This window comes from Camelus ferus, chromosome 11 (genome assembly GCF_009834535.1).
Source record: "Camelus ferus isolate YT-003-E chromosome 11, BCGSAC_Cfer_1.0, whole genome shotgun sequence".
In the NCBI taxonomy this organism is placed as follows: Eukaryota; Metazoa; Chordata; class Mammalia; order Artiodactyla; family Camelidae; genus Camelus; species Camelus ferus.
The window spans coordinates 13,111,124-13,129,799 of NC_045706.1; the positions used below are offsets into that span (position 1 = coordinate 13,111,124).

Consider the following 18,676-nt stretch of genomic DNA (forward strand, 5'->3'; position numbering starts at 1 on the left):
CCTGTGTTTAAATCCCACCTCTGCCACCTCCGAGATACTTAATCCAAGTCACTTAGCCTCTGCATGCCTTGCTTTACCTTATCTGTGAAATGGAGGCACTGAGAGTGCTTTCCTCTTGGGGAGGTTGGAAGGATTAAAGGAATCAAAATACACAAAGCTCTTAGAACCAAGCCCGTACTTATTAAATTAAAGTCAATTGCTGGCTCCCATTCCTGTTGCTTTCATATGTCTGCTGTTAAGTGTTTGCAGATGACAAAATAAATGTTGCTGGGAAACTCCACAGCCAGCACCCTGCCTTTCAAGGCTTTGTGCTTACCTGTGTGGTTGTCTCTCTGAAGCAGACCGACTTCTGCTCGAAATGCACCCTTCCGGTTTCACCTGATGGGATTCGATGCCGAATGGTCTCTTGCAGGTGGAAACACAGGAATTTTTTCGATTTGAATTTTTTCAATTCCAAGCCCATGGCCTCCTGGTGCCTGGCGGGGGTGTCTTTGCTTAACCCCAGGTGTGGGAGGAGTGAGCTGGTGTGGATGGGTCAGGATGCCGGGTGGTTTGATGGCCCCTTCACACTCCAAAGGCAAAGACTAATTACCCAGCCTGGATCAATCCAGAGGCCCCACTGAGTTTTTTTCACTGGTGTTAATGAGCCTGCTGGTTCCAGGAAACTTGGGGGCTTCCTCCTGATGTTTGCTTGCACTCTCTGCCCATCCCCACCCTCTGGGGACTAGTCTCATCATTTTTTAATGATCTCAGTCCATCCGGCATCTCACGGAGCATCTTCTGCCCAAGGACCACACTCGGTAGCTGCTGTAGCTTCTGGCAGAGGAAGGAAGGCAGTGATGCTGGGCTCCCAGCGGATTAGACAGCACAAGGCTTAAAATAGGAGCTCTTCTATTTTTGTGACTTGGTTGGCAGCTCACTGGGTAATGAAAGCCTCGTGTCTGTTTAGCATCATGCGCATGAGCGAGTTGGCATGATTATTTAGACCTCCATTAGTGGGGCTCCCGGGGTGACCATGTATGTCCGTCGTGTGTGGAAACAGTATGTAAATTGCATCAGGAGTGGCGCCTGCTGCCTTTTCCTTCTTCCTGGGGCTCTGTCGCTGCCCTAAAACCCCTGCTCCCAGAGGATTCAGGAGAGAGAGGAAAAGAGGGAGGGAAAGACGGAAGGAGCAGTGGAGGTAGGGAAGAGGGGAACAGACAGGATCTCCCATGTGGTAAGGGGACAAAGCTGCCAGTTCTCTTCCAGGGGACACACCATCCTGATCTGCCCCTTGAACACCAGGAAACACAAACATGGCTCACTGGGTTCCCTAAGGCTCCAAGTGGCAGTGCTTAAAGCCAGAAGGCATGCATCTCCTTCTCTTCTTAGTATTTCACTCCTGTCCCCCTCCAGGACCTCACCATGGATACAGACCTGACGGCAGCAAATGGCAAGAAAGTCAAAGCCCTCGAAATCTTTGCTTTCGCCTTGCAGTACTTTAAGGAGCAGGCACTGAAGGTAGGTGCATGCCCGTGCCTGTGCTGGGGGCCACCTGCCAGCCACGGGAGCAGGGACAGCCTCGAGGGAGAGAGTGTGGGCTTTGTATTCGGAAGGCAGGCTGCAAACCTCCTGCACTGCTGGTGGGAAGGGGGAACGTGCAGCCACCGTGGAGGACAGCCTGGTGGTTCCTCCAAAGGTTAAACACAGAGGTCTAAAAAACGTCACCACACGCGTCCCAGTTCCATTGCCAGGGATGTACCAAGAGAAATGAAAACATATATTCACACAAGCACTTGTGCATGAATGTTTATAGCAGCACTATTCATAATAACCAAAAAGCAGAAACAACCCAAATGTCCATCAGTGCACGAATGGGTAACTAAATGGAATCCACCCAGACAATGGAGTATTATTCAGCTGTAAAAAGGAATGAAGTCCTGATTCATGCTACGGCCTGGATGAACCTTGAAAACGTCATGCTGAATGAAAGAAGCCAGGCACAAAAGGCCACACACTATATGATTCCATTTGTATGAAATATTCAGAATAGGCAAATCCATAGCGCTAGAAAGTAAATTAGTGGTTGCCATAGACTGGGGGAGTGAGAGTGAGGAGTGACTGCCAAGGGGTATGGGTTTCTTTTGGGGGGTGATGAAATTAGATCGTGGTGATGGTTGCACAACCTTGTGAATATACAAAAACCCACTGAACTGTATGCACACTTTAAAAGGGTGAATTTTATGGGAAGGGGATTATGTCTCAGTAAAAAAAACAAAAAGAAAGGCAGGAGACACACGTAGCAGCTGTGTGATCCTGGGTGCAGTGCTCCGTCTCTTCAACACCCTCGTTCCCAACGTGAAGATGGGGCGGGTAATGGTACCTCATGGGTCGTTTAATATGAAATGAAACATTAGACATGACATGCCTCCCTCGGGGTTCAGCTCCAAATAAACACTTGGTAAATGATTGCTGTGGTCCACCCCTCCTCCGTGCCCCCCACCCGAGACCCCATGGAAGAAGCTGCTTGGTGAGTGAGCCCCCGGGTCATCCTTGCAAAGGTTTGTGCACTGATGGCTCAGAATGCAGATCATGGCTAATTTCCAAGTGAAAAACAGCAGTCCACTCAGGGTCCCCGCCCAGGGGCGTGGTGAGGAGTGGGTGTGAACTGGGTGATTAAGGAGCCTGATGCCCTCCATCTGAAAAGAATTGGGAACTTCAGAAGCATTTGGTATTACATGATCACTAGAAGACATTTAGTGAATTCTAGAAATAGAATTGAGTAGAATTGTAGACCTAGGGCCCGAGGGAGACAAAGAAGTGAGAACGTAACACTGCTTTCATACACTCAAGTACCTTTTGGTGTGAGTACATTTTTTATGTGCCAGATCCTTCACAAGCTCTGGCGGTGTAGAAACCCACATGGCACAGGGAGCATGCAGACAGTGGGTCGGTGAGGGGGTGCCGGTGGGTGTTGGGTGACGTTGGGTGAAGGCAGATTGTGCCCAAGGGCAGCAGCAGGGAATTCTCCCCGGAGGAGAGGGACTGGGGGCCCCTGAGAGGCAGCAGCTGGAAGGGCGGATGTTTTTTGCTGGTGGAATGGCCCAGAAACAGCTCAGGGGAAAGAAAACAGAGCAAACAGCTGGAGGAAGCAGGCAGTTTGGAGCAGGCGTAGGGGCAAGGCTGCAGACAGAGCAGGCCCAGGGAGCTGGGGATGAGACTGTGCAGAGCTGCGAGTGCCAGGCGAGAGCACTTCCCGGGTAATGGGGTGCCGTCAAAGGATATCTTGTGGGGGAATGCCTGGCCACGGGGATGGTGTTGGGGGAGGTGGGGAGTGGGACCACAGGGGTCCTGAAGGCCTGCAGGGGGAGGAAAGTCATATGTCATCAGCTCACTCAGATCCTGGAGCAGGTCTGTCTGAGGGCTGAGGGTGAGGCTGCGGCTAGCACTGAACTGCGGGGTCATTTGGGGAACATGAAAACCCAGAGGATAAAGGGGATGGGCTGGAGGGAAGGAGTGGTTCCCGGGGAAAAAAAAATCCTTCCATGAAAGGGGGAGGGGAGAGGACGCTAAGGAAGGAAGTGGGAGGGAGGCAGGGGCTGGGTTGCTTTCAGGAAGAAGCTGGTGACCAGCCAAGGGCAGGAGCAGCCAGGCTGGGGAACCACTGTGGGTCCAGGAGGCAGCAAAGCCGAGAGGGGGCGCAGGCAGGGGGACCTGAGAGAGTGCTCCCAGAGGGATGGGCTCGGTGCCTGGAGGCCCAGGCGGCTAGTCTGAAAAAGACGAAGGCGCAGAGGGAGGCAGGGTCCCCCGGACTAAGAGGAGGAGGCTTGGGGGCTCAGGGAAAATGCAGGACTTGAGATCAAGTCCATGACCTTGGAGTGTGTTTCGAGTTGGCCAAGAGGAAAGGCGTGAACAGTCCGCCTCTAAGGGGAGGCAGGAGGTGGAGGGGGCAGCGGTCAGGCAGTGGCGTGGGTGGGTGGGTGGGTGACTGTGGGCCTGTCAGCTCAGCCAGAGGCTTCAGGAACCTTCTCCCAGCAGGGAATACATTGTGAAAAGATTCCATGAAGCAAAGCTGTGTGAGGAGATGTGTAGGAACTGGGCCCTTCACAACAGGGCTGACTGGTGTTCGAGGGCCAGGTGGGTTCAGAGGAGGGGATGGTTGTGCGCTGGATCAGAATGAGCTCGAGGAGCAATGCCTGCTGAAGTAGAACATCTCAGCCATCACGTGCCTGGAGCGGTGTCATTGCTCACGGGGGAAAGTCAGTGAAAGTGCCTGGCGGGAGACGATCGGTCCACGCCAGGTTCCTTCCCTTCCAAGCTGCTCTCCACCCGCTGGCGAACAAACAGCTCATCCAGACAACTTCCCACACAGCCAGGGAAGCCTGTCACTCATCTTTGAGCTGCTTCCTGTTTCAAGAGTTTAAAATAACCTGATGGTAACCGACGCCCTGCTTAGAATCCCTCCCAACCTATTTTATTACACGCTCTCTTGCTTTTCAAACCCAATGCAGACCTGCCAGGAAATAAAACATGATTTAAAAAAAAATAATAAACACAAGCAAAAAATGGCTGTTTCACGTCGGCCTAAAGCAGAGATGTTTTTTAAAAACATGTTTATTTTTTAAAAAGTTCAGTGGATGTGCTGAACATTACTGAACCGCACACTTAAAAATGGCTCAGATGGTGAACTTTGTTATGCGTATTTTATCACAATTGAAAATGAAACTTTTTTAAAAGGCCAAAAAGAAAAAGGGTTTACTGATCAAAGAGGAAGTTAGTTCAGTGAGACGGTGGGTCAGTCCCAGGATAGCTAAGTGAAACAGTAGAGAAATGAGATACCCATCAGGAAAAAAAAAATCCTCAGTCTTCTGAAGCATGTCCCCAGAGCTGACTTTGATACAGAAACACATCAGTGTGCTTTTAGGTTTGATCTTCTATTTGTCTGGTGAATGTGGCCCCGGGAGGGGAGGGGAAGGAAGGAAGGTCTTCTCTGGGCTGGAGGTTCCCCTTGTATTCTCACTGAATCTTGCCAGTAACGCTGTGGGTTCGTGCTATTCTTCCCATTTTACCGGTGGGAACACTGAGTCTGAGAGCTATTCTAGAGACATATTTTGTCTCCGTGGGCCTGGTCGATGCTTCCACCCACCTTGTTATCCACACGGGTCCCACTGGTGTGGTTTTACCTGAACTGAAAGTTAAGGGCAGCGTGGTTCTTGCTTAGGTCGTGTTGTTCATATCCTCCCCATCGTGCCAGGAGAAGTCCCCGGATGTGCTGGGCTTGGGGCAAGGTGGATGACAGGGATGACAGACAGGGACAACCCTGATCACAAATGCCACCGGTTGTTGAGCACTGCTGCAGGCCAGGCACTGTTCAGATATGAGATCACGTCTTACAGTTTAGTTGAGACTTTGGCCTTTAGAGTCAAGACAGACCTGGGTCTGGGTCCAGAGTCTGGCTCTGCCAGTTCCTAGCTAGGCAGTCATCACAAAGCCTTATCTTGCCATCTGTAGAAAAGGGGCAGTTCTAATCTCTTCCTAACAGGATTCTCAGATGGGTGAATGGAGATGAGGTGTGGAAAGGGCTTCACAAGGTGGACCCAGAGTGAGCTCTCAGTAAATGCAGCTCTCAGAAAATTATCAGTCCTCCCAACAGCCGAATGAACAAGGTATTATTATCCTCATTGCACAGACTAAAAAACTGAGGCCTGAGAGGTTGCCGCTTGCCCTAAGTCACGTGACTAAGCAGTGGCTAAAGGCCTCAGATCTGCCCGCCTCCCACCTGCAGTCATGTTCAGTGAGTGAAAGCAGCTGGGAGCTCCCTGTTTGCTGAATATTCAGAACAGACTTGCTCCCTGATGCTGGCAAGTTCAGGAGGCTGAGGAATAGATGCTCCAAGAGTCCATGGCCAGGTAGCCTGGAGTTTCAGGGGAAGCCCCAGGAGGACCAGCTCTGTCCACTTGAGCTGCTGCATTTTCTGTGGCTTTAGGAGCTGAGTGACCAGGCGGGTTCGGAGTTCGAGAATTCCGACGTCAGATGGGTCATCACCGTGCCTGCCATCTGGAAACAGCCTGCCAAACAGTTCATGAGACAAGCTGCCTACCAGGTGAGTGCAGGGCTGGGGGCGGGCGGGGGGCCAAGATGCGCATGGCGGTGACTGTCACCCCACTCCGATGTCCCCCAGCGTTCACAGGCCTCCTTGGGAGGCAGCGAGGGGGCTCCCACAGGCAGGGCGACAGGGAGTCTCCCCATTCCTCAGCTTCCTCCTTGGGGAGGACAAGGGTCAGACTGACAAGAGGAGGGGCTGGGCTCCACTTTCCACCTGGCTTTATTCATCTCCAGGTCTGGTTGCCATTACTGTAGGTTCCTTGGAGCTAAGATTTCAAACTGGGGTTCAGAGACATTTCTTTATGGGGGAATGGAAATGACACCCTCAAGGAAAAGGCGTGGCAAACAACATTTGAATAAGAAAGAAACAAAGACAAGGCCAACGGCCATGAAGCCATGAAGCGGGCCAATCGGGCTGGTCTGGAGGCTGAAAGCTGCCCTTATGCAGCTGGGAAATAAAGGATGATGTCCTCCGCATGATCCACCTTATGAGCAGCACAGGAGCACGACACGTATGGTGGCCCCAGAGAGGGTAGAGGCTGCCTGTGTGGTGGCAGGCATCCACAGCCGGATGAGGACAGTGACACAGCTGAGGAGCGTGCCGGTCAACATGGCGCTGTGGACACATCATTGGCGCCACCAACTCTCGTGGCCTCCAACCCTCGCACTGTTTGCAGACAGCTTGTGCCACAACGGGGCTTCCATGAGGGTCTGACTTTATGACGAGAAGGGCTGGACGTACTGACCTGCTGTTCTGATCCCCAGGATGGAGCTGGCTCCTGTGGTGCTTAGTTCACTGCGTTAATAAATGTAAGCCCACCCTGGGGCCTGGGTCAGCTCTGTCCTGAGAATAAGGTTTCAGAGCCTCCAACCTGAGCTGGGCTGGGGAAAGTCACTGTGGTCACAGATGCCCCCTTGTCCCCCACCACACCTCTCAGGAGGCAGCCACCTTTCCCAGGGGACATATCTCTGATGTCGAGCCATGGCCACACGTATGAGCCTTTCCTTGAAAACACCCACTGAATCAACCCTGAGCACCGCACATGGTCAAATGGCCACGGGCACCTTGTCTTTATGGATTGTGCTTGATGCTTGCAGCTTTACTCCGGAAGGCAGGTAGAATTCAGGGAAGGGCAGTGTCGCCTTCCCGATTCTCACCGGTCCCTTTCTTCCCTCCCCTGGCCCAGACTGTCTCCTCCACTCTCCCCTTCCTCTGGTCAGCGTGAGAATCTGGCTCAGTCTATGTTATTTGCCAAAAATAGACCTATTTTTATAGAGATGAAGGAAGAGGGTGGAAGTTCCAGAAAGAGGCAACTTCTTAAAAAAGTTAGAGTCACAAATGCAGTTTCACTGTCCACAGAAGCCCTGGACATCACGGAGCTATTCCATGGCGTCAGCCTGCAGGCAGTGTCCAGAGGCAGGGTGCTGGGACGCGGCTGTCGGCTAAGACCCGGCCCAGCGCCCCGAGTTTCCCCAGGAAGGACACTCAGGATTCACGGTTTTGACTTCCATTTTCCAGCCCCCAGGAAGACTTCAGCAATAAACATGTGACCCGGAAAAGGGGCAGTTCTTGTTTTCAGCCTGAAAAAGAAAGGGATGCAGTGACTGGTAGATTTCTCAGGGCTTTGGGGGAAGTGTGGGAAGAGGCCCCTTACACTGGGGGCCAAGGAGGAAACCAGGCTGAGGAGGGTGTGGTGTCCTCAGGGTGGAGGAGGATATGCTTCCCCAGAGACACACGGCAGATGTGCAACTTAAGTTTTGGCTCTTTGTCATTCTGATTTGGTAAGTATGTTCAGCTTACGTTCACTGGATGGATTTGAAGATGGCAGGGACTATTCATTCATTCATTCATTCATTCATTCTTTGTTTGCTCATTTGTGTTTTTTTGTTTTTTTAATGGAGGTACTGGGGACTGAACCCAGGACTTTGTGCATGCTAAGCATGTGCTCTACCATTGAGCTATACCCGCCCACCTTGTTGATTTTTTCATTAAACAAACCTCCTGTGCATGGGGCCTCCTGTGCTCAGGTTGTGGGAGCTGCTCGGGTCATACCTTGTGTGAGCAGGACAGGGCCCTGCTCTTAAGTTGCTCACAGACAAATGGTTCATTGAAGCCATTTGTACTTCTGGGCAGGGGCAGATGGTGTGTTAGGGGCACTGGCTCTTCAGCCTGTCTTCTGGAAGAGTCCTCCTGACAAAATGGAAATGGAATGTGCTACTCTGTGGCCCAAATCAGCATCTCTCCAGCTCTCCCTCCTCACCTCCCATTTATTCTACAGAGTAAGAAAGACACATACCTTTGATGGTTAATATTATGTGTCAAGCTTGACCAGTTATTTGGTCAGATATCATTCTGAGTGTTGCTGTGAGGGTGTTTTGGGATGAAATTAACATTTAAGTCAATTGATTGAATAAAGCATATTGCTCTCCCTAAGGGTGGGTCTCATCCAATCAGTTGAAGGCCTGACTAGAACAAAAGCTGACCCTCCCTAGATAGAATAAGAGAATTTGGCCCACCCACTTGCCTTCAAACTCGGACATCATTTTTCCCCTGCCTTTGGCCTCCAGCTGAAACAGCAGCTCCTCCTGGGTCTCCAGCTTGCCAACTGCAGGTCTTGGGACTTGTCAGTCTCCATAATCCTGTGAGCCAGTTCCTTATAATAAATCTCCTTCTATGTATGCATACATCCTACTGGTTCTGTTTCTCTAATGCTGACAAATACAGAACCTGAGCAAAAAACACGGTTCTCAGCCCAGTCAGCTTCTGAGAGCTGAGGGCCCACCAGCCCTCCCACCTCGAGTGCTGCTCATTGGCCTGGCTTCAGGCAGATGTGCTGGAAGGATGAGGCAGGATGGTTCTCCTTCAGGGTGACCGGGAGACTGGCCAGTCTACCCTGCTGGCATGTGGCGAATAAAGCCCCTCCTTCCAGGCTTATGGGAGGTTCCTGAGCCCAAGGTCATGGCCCAGTCACGTGGGGGCTGAACTCCATCCTCCCACCTGCCTGGTGGAGGTGGAAGAGGCCTGGATGCAGAGCCAGGAGATGAGGATCTGGGCAGCATCTCCTATGGGAGAAGCAGGCCTGCAGTGGGTGGGCCTGGGGCCTCCACTTGGAGGTCTGTGAGTCACGGCCAGGGAGGGCTGCCCAGCACTTGATCCGGGGACTGTTCCATCTGTGAAACTCCCCAAACTCCTCTGTGTCAAGTGTGTGTTGAGAAAGTGGGTTAAATCTCTATCTTTTGTAATCCACGGCCTCAGGTCAGCCTTAGAGCCTTTAAGAGCATTCAGTGAAAAGATGGCGGCAGGAAGAACAGCGATGCCTCTTCTGAGGCCCTGAGAGAAGACCCAGGGTGAGGACACAGTCCCGCTGAGCCCTGAGGGCACCACGGACAGGAGGTAGTCCAGTGCGTCTCTAAGGCAGTTTGCCCAAACTGTGTGCCTCTAGTAGGTTCCAGAGACCTGTTAGATAAATGATGTTCCCCTACTTCGATGATCTCATCTAACTTGGCGCTGCAGCCTGCGTTTGCTTCCTGTTCTGAACAAACTGCAGTGAAAAATAATCACATCAAGGAAAAAACCCATCCCCGTGACGCTCAGAACTGGTGCAGCTGCAGCTCTTTGCAGCTCGACGCCGGGCCAGCCGAGCACTCGACAGGTCTGGCCACTTTTCTCAGCTGTGGACACGGCCCCTGGCGGGTTTTCCTGGCTGACTGTAGGGCCAAGGGGCAGAGCAGCCGCAGCCGGGGTACCGCCCACCTCTTGGCCTCCATGGAGTGCAGTTTTCTCACCCACTCAGTCCTCCCAAGTGGAGCTTGTGACCCGGAAGCAGAGCTCTAAAAACGCCTGTGATGGAACTCTCTGCTGCCCCACATTTGAGGGGGAGTCAAATAGGGTGGCATACTCTTGGTTCAGACGCTTTCTGTTTATAGAACCCCCAGGTCGTGTCTGAAATGCTCTCGTGAGAAGGGCCAGATAATTGCAGAATAAAGGCTGGCTGGAGGGACGGTGGATTCGTTCCTTCAGCAGCCACCTTCTGAGCACCCACTGGGTGCTCTCGGGTACGAATACCTGGCTGCTGCCCTTAGCAAACATGCAGGAGAAGCAGACAGACCTACATCCATCCTTAGTGGAGGCAGAGTGTGCTGTGTGCTGGGTCGGGGCCCCAGCGGAGGAGAAGCTCACTCAGAACAGCAGCCTTGAGGTATCAGCTCCAGAGGCAGAATTACCCAAAGCAGAGTGATCTCCCGCTGCCATCGACTCTAGCCTGATCCCAGGCAGAGACCCCCAGGTCTCCCGCCAGCTGCCAGGCCAGAGGGCTTCTGCTGAGAGTGATGGCAAGTGTTTTTACGCAGAAGCAAAGCTTACACTTTGGGGTACCGGATCCTTCTGTCCGGAGACAGAGACATCTGCGTCTCAGAGAGCCTGGCGGAGCCTTGTGCTTTTCTTCTTTTTCTTGGAGTTCTCAAGCAGCTCTGGGAACTGGCCTGGGGAGATGCAATCTGCTTGGAGACAGCTGTCTCCTCTTGCCTCTCCCTCAGCTCTCCCCTGTGGCTTCCATGAGAGTTTGCTGGTGGGGACACAGCTCCTTACTCTTGCTGGGGAGCCCGCTGGGGCCTGGTTAAAGCAAAGGTGTGTGGTTGCTTTGTCCTGGCCTCCCAGGCACTGCCCGGCCCCCCACTGACCTCACCTTTCCCCTCCCCACTGGTTCGGGGTCCTCTTCACCTCCGCACTCAGGTACCATCCTCTATGGAAATGGGTCAAAGCTTTTACTGTGGAGCCAGGGCCAGCCCAGCTGGACAGGGACAGATGAAAGGCCCCCCGAGGGGTGCAGCCTGTGCTGTTGGGGCAGATTCAGGTGAGTCCTGCTTGTCTTTTATGCCCCCAGCATCCTCGTGGGGGTGGTCTCAGTCACACACCAGGCACCCTCCGGTGCCCTCAAACTGTACCAAAGTGAGTGAAGACTCAAGGCTCCTCACTCGTCTGGACTAGATGTGATTTTCCGTGTAGACATTTCACATCTAAGTTGGAGATCCTGCTCAGAATTTCAGGGAGGGCCTGGCAGGGAATAGGGCGTGTATTTTCTGCTCTTCTTCGTCCCCTCCTGTCTCCGCCCCTGGGCCCAGGGGTGGCTCTTTCCGGCCACGTGGGAGCCGCCCGGCTGGCTGACATCCCGGGGGGGACGAGATGACAGGAATGTGCCTTTTGAGTGGGTAGCCCTTGCCGTTCCTCCTTCACAGCGAGTCCTGGACGCCCCTCTGTGCTCTGCCTCCCCACCCCTCCTCCAAGTTCATTCTCCATCCTGAGCTTTGGAGGAGAGGCTTATACGTACAGGGCCCGCTGCTTCTTCACAGCCTGCCTTTCCTCCCTCCTCAGCCCACGTTGTGGGAGCTTCTATTCTAGGAGGGCCTTGGCTTTACGTACAAACCCAGGAGGACGGAAGAAGCAATCCACGGGGGCTGTCCTGCAGGGCGTGCTCCTCCTGGCGGTTACTCTGGGTTTCTCCTTCTGGGATCCTGGGGATAAAGGCTCAGAGGTTTCAAGGTGACTGATGGCACTTCATGTGTGTGATCCCTGTCCTCTTCCATCGGGCACTGTAACCAGTCAGCTATCTCTGTGCTGAGGATGTCTCATGGGACCCTGCAAGGAAATGAGGCTCGGGGAAGGGACATCTTGAATCCCTTAGACGGGGAAATCTTGTCACGCATCTGCATCAGTAACCTATTGGCCCATGCAAGTTAAGGGCAGACCTGGCCTCTTCGATCCAGGGCTCAAGGCAGGAAGTAGGCGGGTTCCCAGTGGAGGGTGTAGGCACGTGCACAGTTCCATCTGGTTTTGTAAAGGTCAGTCTTCCAGAAAGGGTTCTGCTGCTTGTGAGGCCTCTGGTTTTGGCAAAGGGGAGACTTCTAGTCACCTGCCAGCTGATGTTAACTCATTAAGACACAATTAAGAGGTTCCTCTGGGGTAAGGTTATTAGGGAGAACTAATGACTGCAGTGTGGGAGGTACCCGTCCAGAGTGCATGCGAAGAGACTGTATCTTTAAACTAGTTGAGGAGGGAGAATTCAAGGCACCCAGGAGTTTTGTCAGAGTATGGACGCCTGGGTCCAACCTCCCCGCCACCGCCCGGAACTGGAGTTACTAAGAGCAGGGGAGCTGGGACCCAATTAAAGAGCTGGTCTGCAAGGCTCAAGACCTGGGCCTGGGCTGGCTCTGCCACCTCTGTTGCCCTTGACTCTTGCCCCGGTTTGAGCAGTGGAAGTCCAATGTGCCAGGAATCCCAGGACAGTTGGTCACTCTACCTCTCTGAGCCTTGGTTTCTTTCTGCATAAAGTGAAGGAGTTGGATGGGAAGACATTTCTAATATTCTAACCTGAACTCCCCTCCTCTTCTTGCCCAGTAATTGACCCTCCTAAGCCCCTTCAGCCCACGACTCCAGGAGGCTTGTCCCCACTGGGCCGTTACACACGAGTGACATTCGGTGGACCTCTGTCTCTGTTGATGAGATGAGTCCACTAAACCTCTTGGTGCCTGGGGAGAACTGGGGGCCTTCTCCAAAGTGGGTGCTGCCTGAGGGTGCATCCTGGGCTCCCTAGGAAACCGCAGCAAAGACAGCAAAAACAACGGTGACGGGAGCAAAGCAAGTTTACATTCTCCATCCGTGCCGGCAACCGAGGAAAGCCGTGAGCTCGGGCAGCTTCAACAAGCAACCAAGACCTCGTGCTCCAGGTCAAGGCCATGAGAGGCCAAGCCAGGCTGTTTCTCTGCGCGCCCTCAGAAGGGTGGTCCCGGGCCTCCTGGCTGGCCCTGCGTAAGGCCTGGAGGGGCTGTGACTGGAACAAGCCAGACATCACGGAGCTGAAGCCTTTCTGCTGTTAAATGAATATAGGCTTTGAGTGAGATAACTTCCAGTGGCCTTTCTACCCACTCCAGGCAATGAGGACTACATGGGGTTCTGGGGGGCTTCCTCCTGGAGCCCTCCTGCAGCTCTGGAGAGAACACAGCCGACTCCTGTACAGCAGAATCAGACGCTTGCATAGCTGAGGTCCAGCCACGGCCCTTGCCTCCTAGGCCACCCAAGACTGGGGTTTGCTATGACTCAGTCAGACCATTTAGTTCTCTGGAACCAGAAACAGACCATCAGCCTCCCATCCTGTGCTGGTTTTCAAAGTTTTGGGTCCTTTGCCTCTTTGTGCTTCTCAGTTCTGGGCCAAGCAGGCCCCAAATGCAAGAGACCCTGAGGCTCGCAGAGCCTGGTGTTTCCCAAGGGTGCTTGTCTGTTTCTTGGCCCACTCTCTGATGTTTGGGTACCTGGCTTGGGGCCCGGTACCCGATCACCCCAAGTTTAGGTGCTGCAGAGACCTGTGGAGGGAATTTGCCAAACAAGCAGAGTGTGAAAGTCCCTTCCTTGGGGGTGTCAGCCTAAGGTGTGGCGTCCTAGGAGTGGTCCCAGCCGAGGAGCCTGCGACCCAGCCTTGCCTTCTGTCTTCCAGGCAGGCCTGGCCTCCCCGGAGAACTCGGAGCAGCTCATCATTGCCCTGGAGCCCGAGGCGGCCTCCATCTACTGCCGGAAGCTGCGGCTGCACCAGATGATTGAGCTGAGCAGCAAGGCGGCCGTCAATGGGTACAGCTCCAGTGACACAGTAGGAGCTGGGTTTGCACAGGGTACCTCCTGCTCTCTCTCTCCCCCTCCCTGCTGTCCCCTCCTGCCCCCTGCATGTTTCTCCACCGCTGAGTTTTTGAAGGCACTTAATGCTGTCGTGAGAAATCAAGATGCTTCTGCAGGAGGCTGGTATAAGCACCTCTGTGCTCAGCACCCCCTACCTGGCCCCTCCAGGGACCCCCGTAGTCTCAGCAGTGGTTCCCCTACTTTATTACCCACCCAAGTGCCTTAGGGGAGAGCATTTCCCTCCAAGAGCCTGAGGGTGGCCTGGGAGTGGTTCTTGCCTTGCATTTTACTAGGCTTTTAATCTTTCCTGTCTATTAACTGATTCTTAATCTAATTCCACTTGCTTGTTATTAATTCCTCCATTAAGGCTGTTGATTTATTGCTGACTCACTCATTGGGGCCCTTCGTGTGTGATGAGCTCATTATGTGTCTTAACTAGAAACCTGGCGAGAGCTGAAGCTACAGATGGAAAGGGCTGACTTTTCCCAAAGGGTGGATGCTTGTTTAGCTGTGGGCGGGAACAGAGCCTGGGGAAATCCAGGATGGGGATTTTAAGGGACTTTTTCTTTTTAATGTTTACCTGTATGCAAGTTGGTCACAATCTTGGTCCCCAGCGCTGTTTCCCCTGGTATGCGGGGCTCTGTAGGTCTGCCCAGGGCCATGGAGTCGGGGGGACACCCTAGGTCAGTCAAAGCTACATGAGCGAGCATGGGAGCTGATGGGAGCTGTGGGGGTGGTTCTGTGCACCCCGGCTCTGAGCTCTGTGCCCAGGTGGGGACCTTGAGGGCAGAAACCCCCCATCACCCAGCGCCTCTCCATCCTGCCCTGGAAGGCCCAGGCCCAGGAAGAGAAGGATGACAGTAGTGAGGACTGTCACTTGTTGGTCCCAAGTCTTCCTTGGTCTGCACCCTGAAGCCTGTCTCTACGCTACCCGGGGCACTGGGGCCCAGGCTCACCCTTCGCAGGCACACATTCCTGCCCAGCCAGGCCTCTCTTCTTCCTCTTTATAGGGTGACTGTGCCCCAGCGGCCACTGGTCTGCATTTTCAACCCAAGATGGAGGTGGCCGTGAATCTCAGCCATGAGAGTGGCAAAAAGTTCACTTGTCACCAGACTGCTGCCTTGGCCTGCCAGGGCTGTGAGTTAGCGCCTCGATCTGAGTCACCCGGAAGGAACGGGACAGGCTTTCTTCTGAGTTGGAGGGCTTGATCTGCCTTTGTCTCACAAGGCTCGGCCTCACCCCAGCACAGCCAGGCTAGCCTCGCTGCTAACTAAATCAGATGCAGTCACGTTTTAAATACTCAGGATGGATCTCAGTTATTTAAATTTCTTTCTTCATTGTTTTAATTGGAAAAAAGAGAAGTGACTGAGGGCTCTGTATTTCATATGCTGATTCTCTGTTGTTCACAAACATCAGCCCACGTCAGAATTAGCTAACTCTAGGTGGCTCTCCTGAACGCTTCTGAAGTAGGACGTTCCCGCGTGAGGGGGAATCTGCTTTGAATGCTTACCTTCCCCAAGAGCTCAGTTTTCAGGTTCCTCTCCTTTCACATATCCCAGCTACTCCCACACTGCCCAGCGTCTGCGTCCTGTGCTTTGTGGAATTCGCTGTTTCATGTGCTCGGAGGGGCTGTCTTTGGTTTTTGAAATCCCCAAATTGTTGGCCACGACCCCTCAGAGGGGGCGGCAAGGCAGGGGTTCTGTCTCAGCCTCACTTTACAGTGAGAACCTCTCTCACAGGATGGGGTGCTATGTGGAGAGGCCTGGCAGAGCACTTAGTCAGGGGTACCCAGGATGGCACTAATGCCCTGAGACCCCAGGCTGTCCTCTGCCCCCGGATACTCTTCCCAGATGGACGCCAAGTGGCACCGGGAGGAGACCGGAGCTCACTCCACCCCCAGCACTGCAGGGTTTGCTGTCGGTTTTACTTCACTCCAAAAGGATTTAATGGGATTAGCAAAGGACACATTTTTCATAATCTTGGGCTTAATTTGACTGAAAAATGGGATAATTTTTTGAGAGCTCAGAACATGTTTTATTAGCCTAACTTGGCCATGTTTTATGAATGCCATTTCGTTAGCCATCCAGATTGTTTCAGAAAGCCACTGCCCACTACGAGGCGTGCAATGTAAGTACATCTGGAGCTGGTGTTGGGAGCAGGAGAGAGGCCTTCAGTTTGGGACTCCCTCCCAGGCACGCAGGAATTCTTTAATCAGGGGCTGACCTCCGCTCTGTAAACCAGAGACCCAGGAGCTGAAGGCTGGCCCCATGTATGCCATCCCACTTTCCTGAGAAGATGTTTTGCAAACACTGTGCTCCTTGCTGAAGAGGCCGGAGGGTCAAGGGTCCTTAATGGATAACCAGATGGATTTGTAGGACAGTTGAGTCAGCAGCACCCACCCGGGGACTAAAAATTGGTGGAGGGCAAGCAGAGAGCGGATAGAGGGGGAGGAGAGTGTGGACAAAGCCTTTGTCTGTAAAACCTGGACGGCTCTAATCATTCATTGTAGTGGTCATTTCTTGGGTTCCTGGTCGCATACTTGGTGCTTTGTCTTCATTATCACCTACCGTGTGCCTGGTGTCACACTGGGTGCTGAGGATGAATCAGAGGACTGGTCCGTGCTCTGCCTGTGAGAAACGAAGACCAAGTATTATTGCCCCCATTTTATGGATGAGGAAACTGAGGCTCAGAGGGGTTAAGTGACTTGCCCAAATTCCCACTGCGGCTGTGCTCAGCTGCTTCCCAGATCCTCTCTCACAGCACCTTTCCCATCTCTAAACTTTCGTATTCTGCTTTTTCAGACCTCACTCTAAATTGTTAAATCTCAAAGGCAGAGTGGGGCGGGGGTCTGAGGGTTAATTTAAGGCGGCAAGTCAGTCGTGGGAACTGCAAGGCCTTTAACCTCCCTGACCTGGTTTCCTCATCGGAACATAGGACGATGATTTGTGCCCTACCGGCCTCACTGGGCTGTCAGGAGGACTGCAGGAGATGAAATACCCAAGCGAGACGCCAAAGCCGCTACTAAGTACCCTGAACCACAGCCAGACTGACCCGGGGTGTGCAGGAAAACCTGGCGCCTGGGCTCTGCCAGGTTCGGGTGCGCCACCTTGTGGCTGAAGAGCATATTGGCTTCAACAGGGTCTGGAAATGGCTCCGGGCCCAGTTTGTCCAGCATCCTGATTAGGAAAACATACCCTACATTCCTTTTATCGGACGAAGTTCCTTGATGTGAAGTTATTTAACCAAGCACACTGCAGGCTGCTTGGCAGACAGCTTCCTTCCTGGGGCAGCAAAGCCAGGGAATTGACCGATTTTATTCCCGTTCCCCTGAAAGTGTCACTGAAGGAAGAGATCTCATCAGGGTGAGCTTTCAGCAGGGCACCGTACCGAAGCTGCCAGGAAGATGAATAGATGAAGGCTGGTGGAAATAGCTACTTGCTCTGGAAGATCTGGCTTTGTCATTCCCTGTGTTGTATTTACGTAATCATTTTGACCAAGTATCACCAAATGTTGTCTTCCTAAACCCCCCCTGCTCTCTTACCTCCACCGACGGCAGGGGGCTGCCCGCTCTTTCATGCTTTCTCATCCGGTGTTATTTTCTCTCTTTTGGTCACTAGCTAAGGAACACATACGACGTAATCGGCAAAGTCGGACCTTTTTGGTGGAGAATGTCATAGGAGAAATCTGGTCCGAGCTGGAGGAAGGTAACGTTCTTGAATGTCCTTTGCCCCTGCTGAATTGTGTGTGTGTGTGTGTGTGTGTGTGTGTGCTGCACACGCGCGTGCTGCTGGCAAAAATGCATTCCTTTTGTTCCTTTTGCACTTTTGGAAAATGTTCCAAATCAGTTGGTTTTCAGACCACTCACCGGGGAGAGCTCTTTTCAGAGCTGTAATTTTGCATGTTCTAAAACCATGTAGGCTCTTCAGAAGGAAAATAGGAACTGGAATACACCAGTTCCAGAATAATTCTTGTTTTAAACAGCAGGTCATTTGATGGTGCTATTAACTTGGCACTAACTTGTCTATGTGTACGTGCCAGGTATGCAGCAGCATGAATGCTTTAGACTTAAAAGACTCACTCATCTGGATTTTTCATCACGGTGCTAACCGTCACTTCTGGGCAGACGTTGTCTCATTTTCTTCTGTTGTGAATAACTCCCTAATTAGCAAAACCGTTGTACTAATAAGTGTCGATGGTGCTTAGCTGGGTACACCTAGTCATCACTCGCGAGCTTGTTCCAGGATGTGGTGGACAAGAGGTCTGTGTAAAGGATGGCTGTTTTTGTACCAGGTGACAAGTATGTGGTGGTGGACAGTGGCGGTGGCACCGTAGACCTGACAGTCCATCAGATACGGTTACCCGAGGGACACCTTAAAGAACTGTACAAAGCAACAGGTGAGCCTGAGCGAATGAGAAAAATGGCTGTTTTTCTCATACCTGAACTGTCTTTCTCATTTCAGCTTTCCCTCAGCATTTCCTTCTTTCAGTGCCCCTAGCACGTGTGACTCTAGGCAGTAGAGGATTGCATGTGTGAAACCTGAGAGCAAAATGCGGTTAAATATTCTTTAAAACACATCCACCCTAACTTTGGGCTTGGGCATAAAGTGAGCCTGTTTCAGATCCTGGTCAAAGGAGTTTGGTTCTGAAAGTCCTGCAAGGATCTGATTGTCACCTGATTGTCACCTGTGATTTAGCGCTGTGGCTAAGCTTTCTAGGGAGGTCCCAGGACACCTGGTCTTAGATCAAGATCACCAAACGGAAGAACAGGCTCTTCCTCTTGGTGGGGGTGGGGACTGAGTGAGGTCCACTGGTTTTCCAGACCCTGTGGTTGGAAGTGTTCGGTGGGAATACCACGGTGCTCCCAGTTAGCTGAATGCATTGATTTTATTTAAAATGTAATTGATCTCACATTGTTGACGAGTGATTTCT

At 52.5% G+C, this 18,676-nt stretch overlaps 1 protein-coding gene across 5 annotated transcripts in view; it reads left to right on the forward strand.

Annotated features, from left to right (window-relative positions):
• The window catches only part of HSPA12A (heat shock protein family A (Hsp70) member 12A), a 272,940-nt gene that overhangs the window by 245,229 nt on the left and 9,035 nt on the right, over nucleotides 1-18,676 (forward strand). For all 5 annotated transcript variants that reach the window (XM_032490815.1, XM_032490816.1, XM_006183476.3 and 2 more), the window contains 5 exons: nucleotides 1,396-1,500; nucleotides 5,966-6,082; nucleotides 13,572-13,743; nucleotides 17,365-17,451; nucleotides 18,038-18,142. In XM_032490815.1, coding sequence (XP_032346706.1) covers nucleotides 1,396-1,500; nucleotides 5,966-6,082; nucleotides 13,572-13,743; nucleotides 17,365-17,451; nucleotides 18,038-18,142 — 586 coding nt within the window. The remainder of the gene's footprint in view (nucleotides 1-1,395; nucleotides 1,501-5,965; nucleotides 6,083-13,571; nucleotides 13,744-17,364; nucleotides 17,452-18,037; nucleotides 18,143-18,676) is intronic.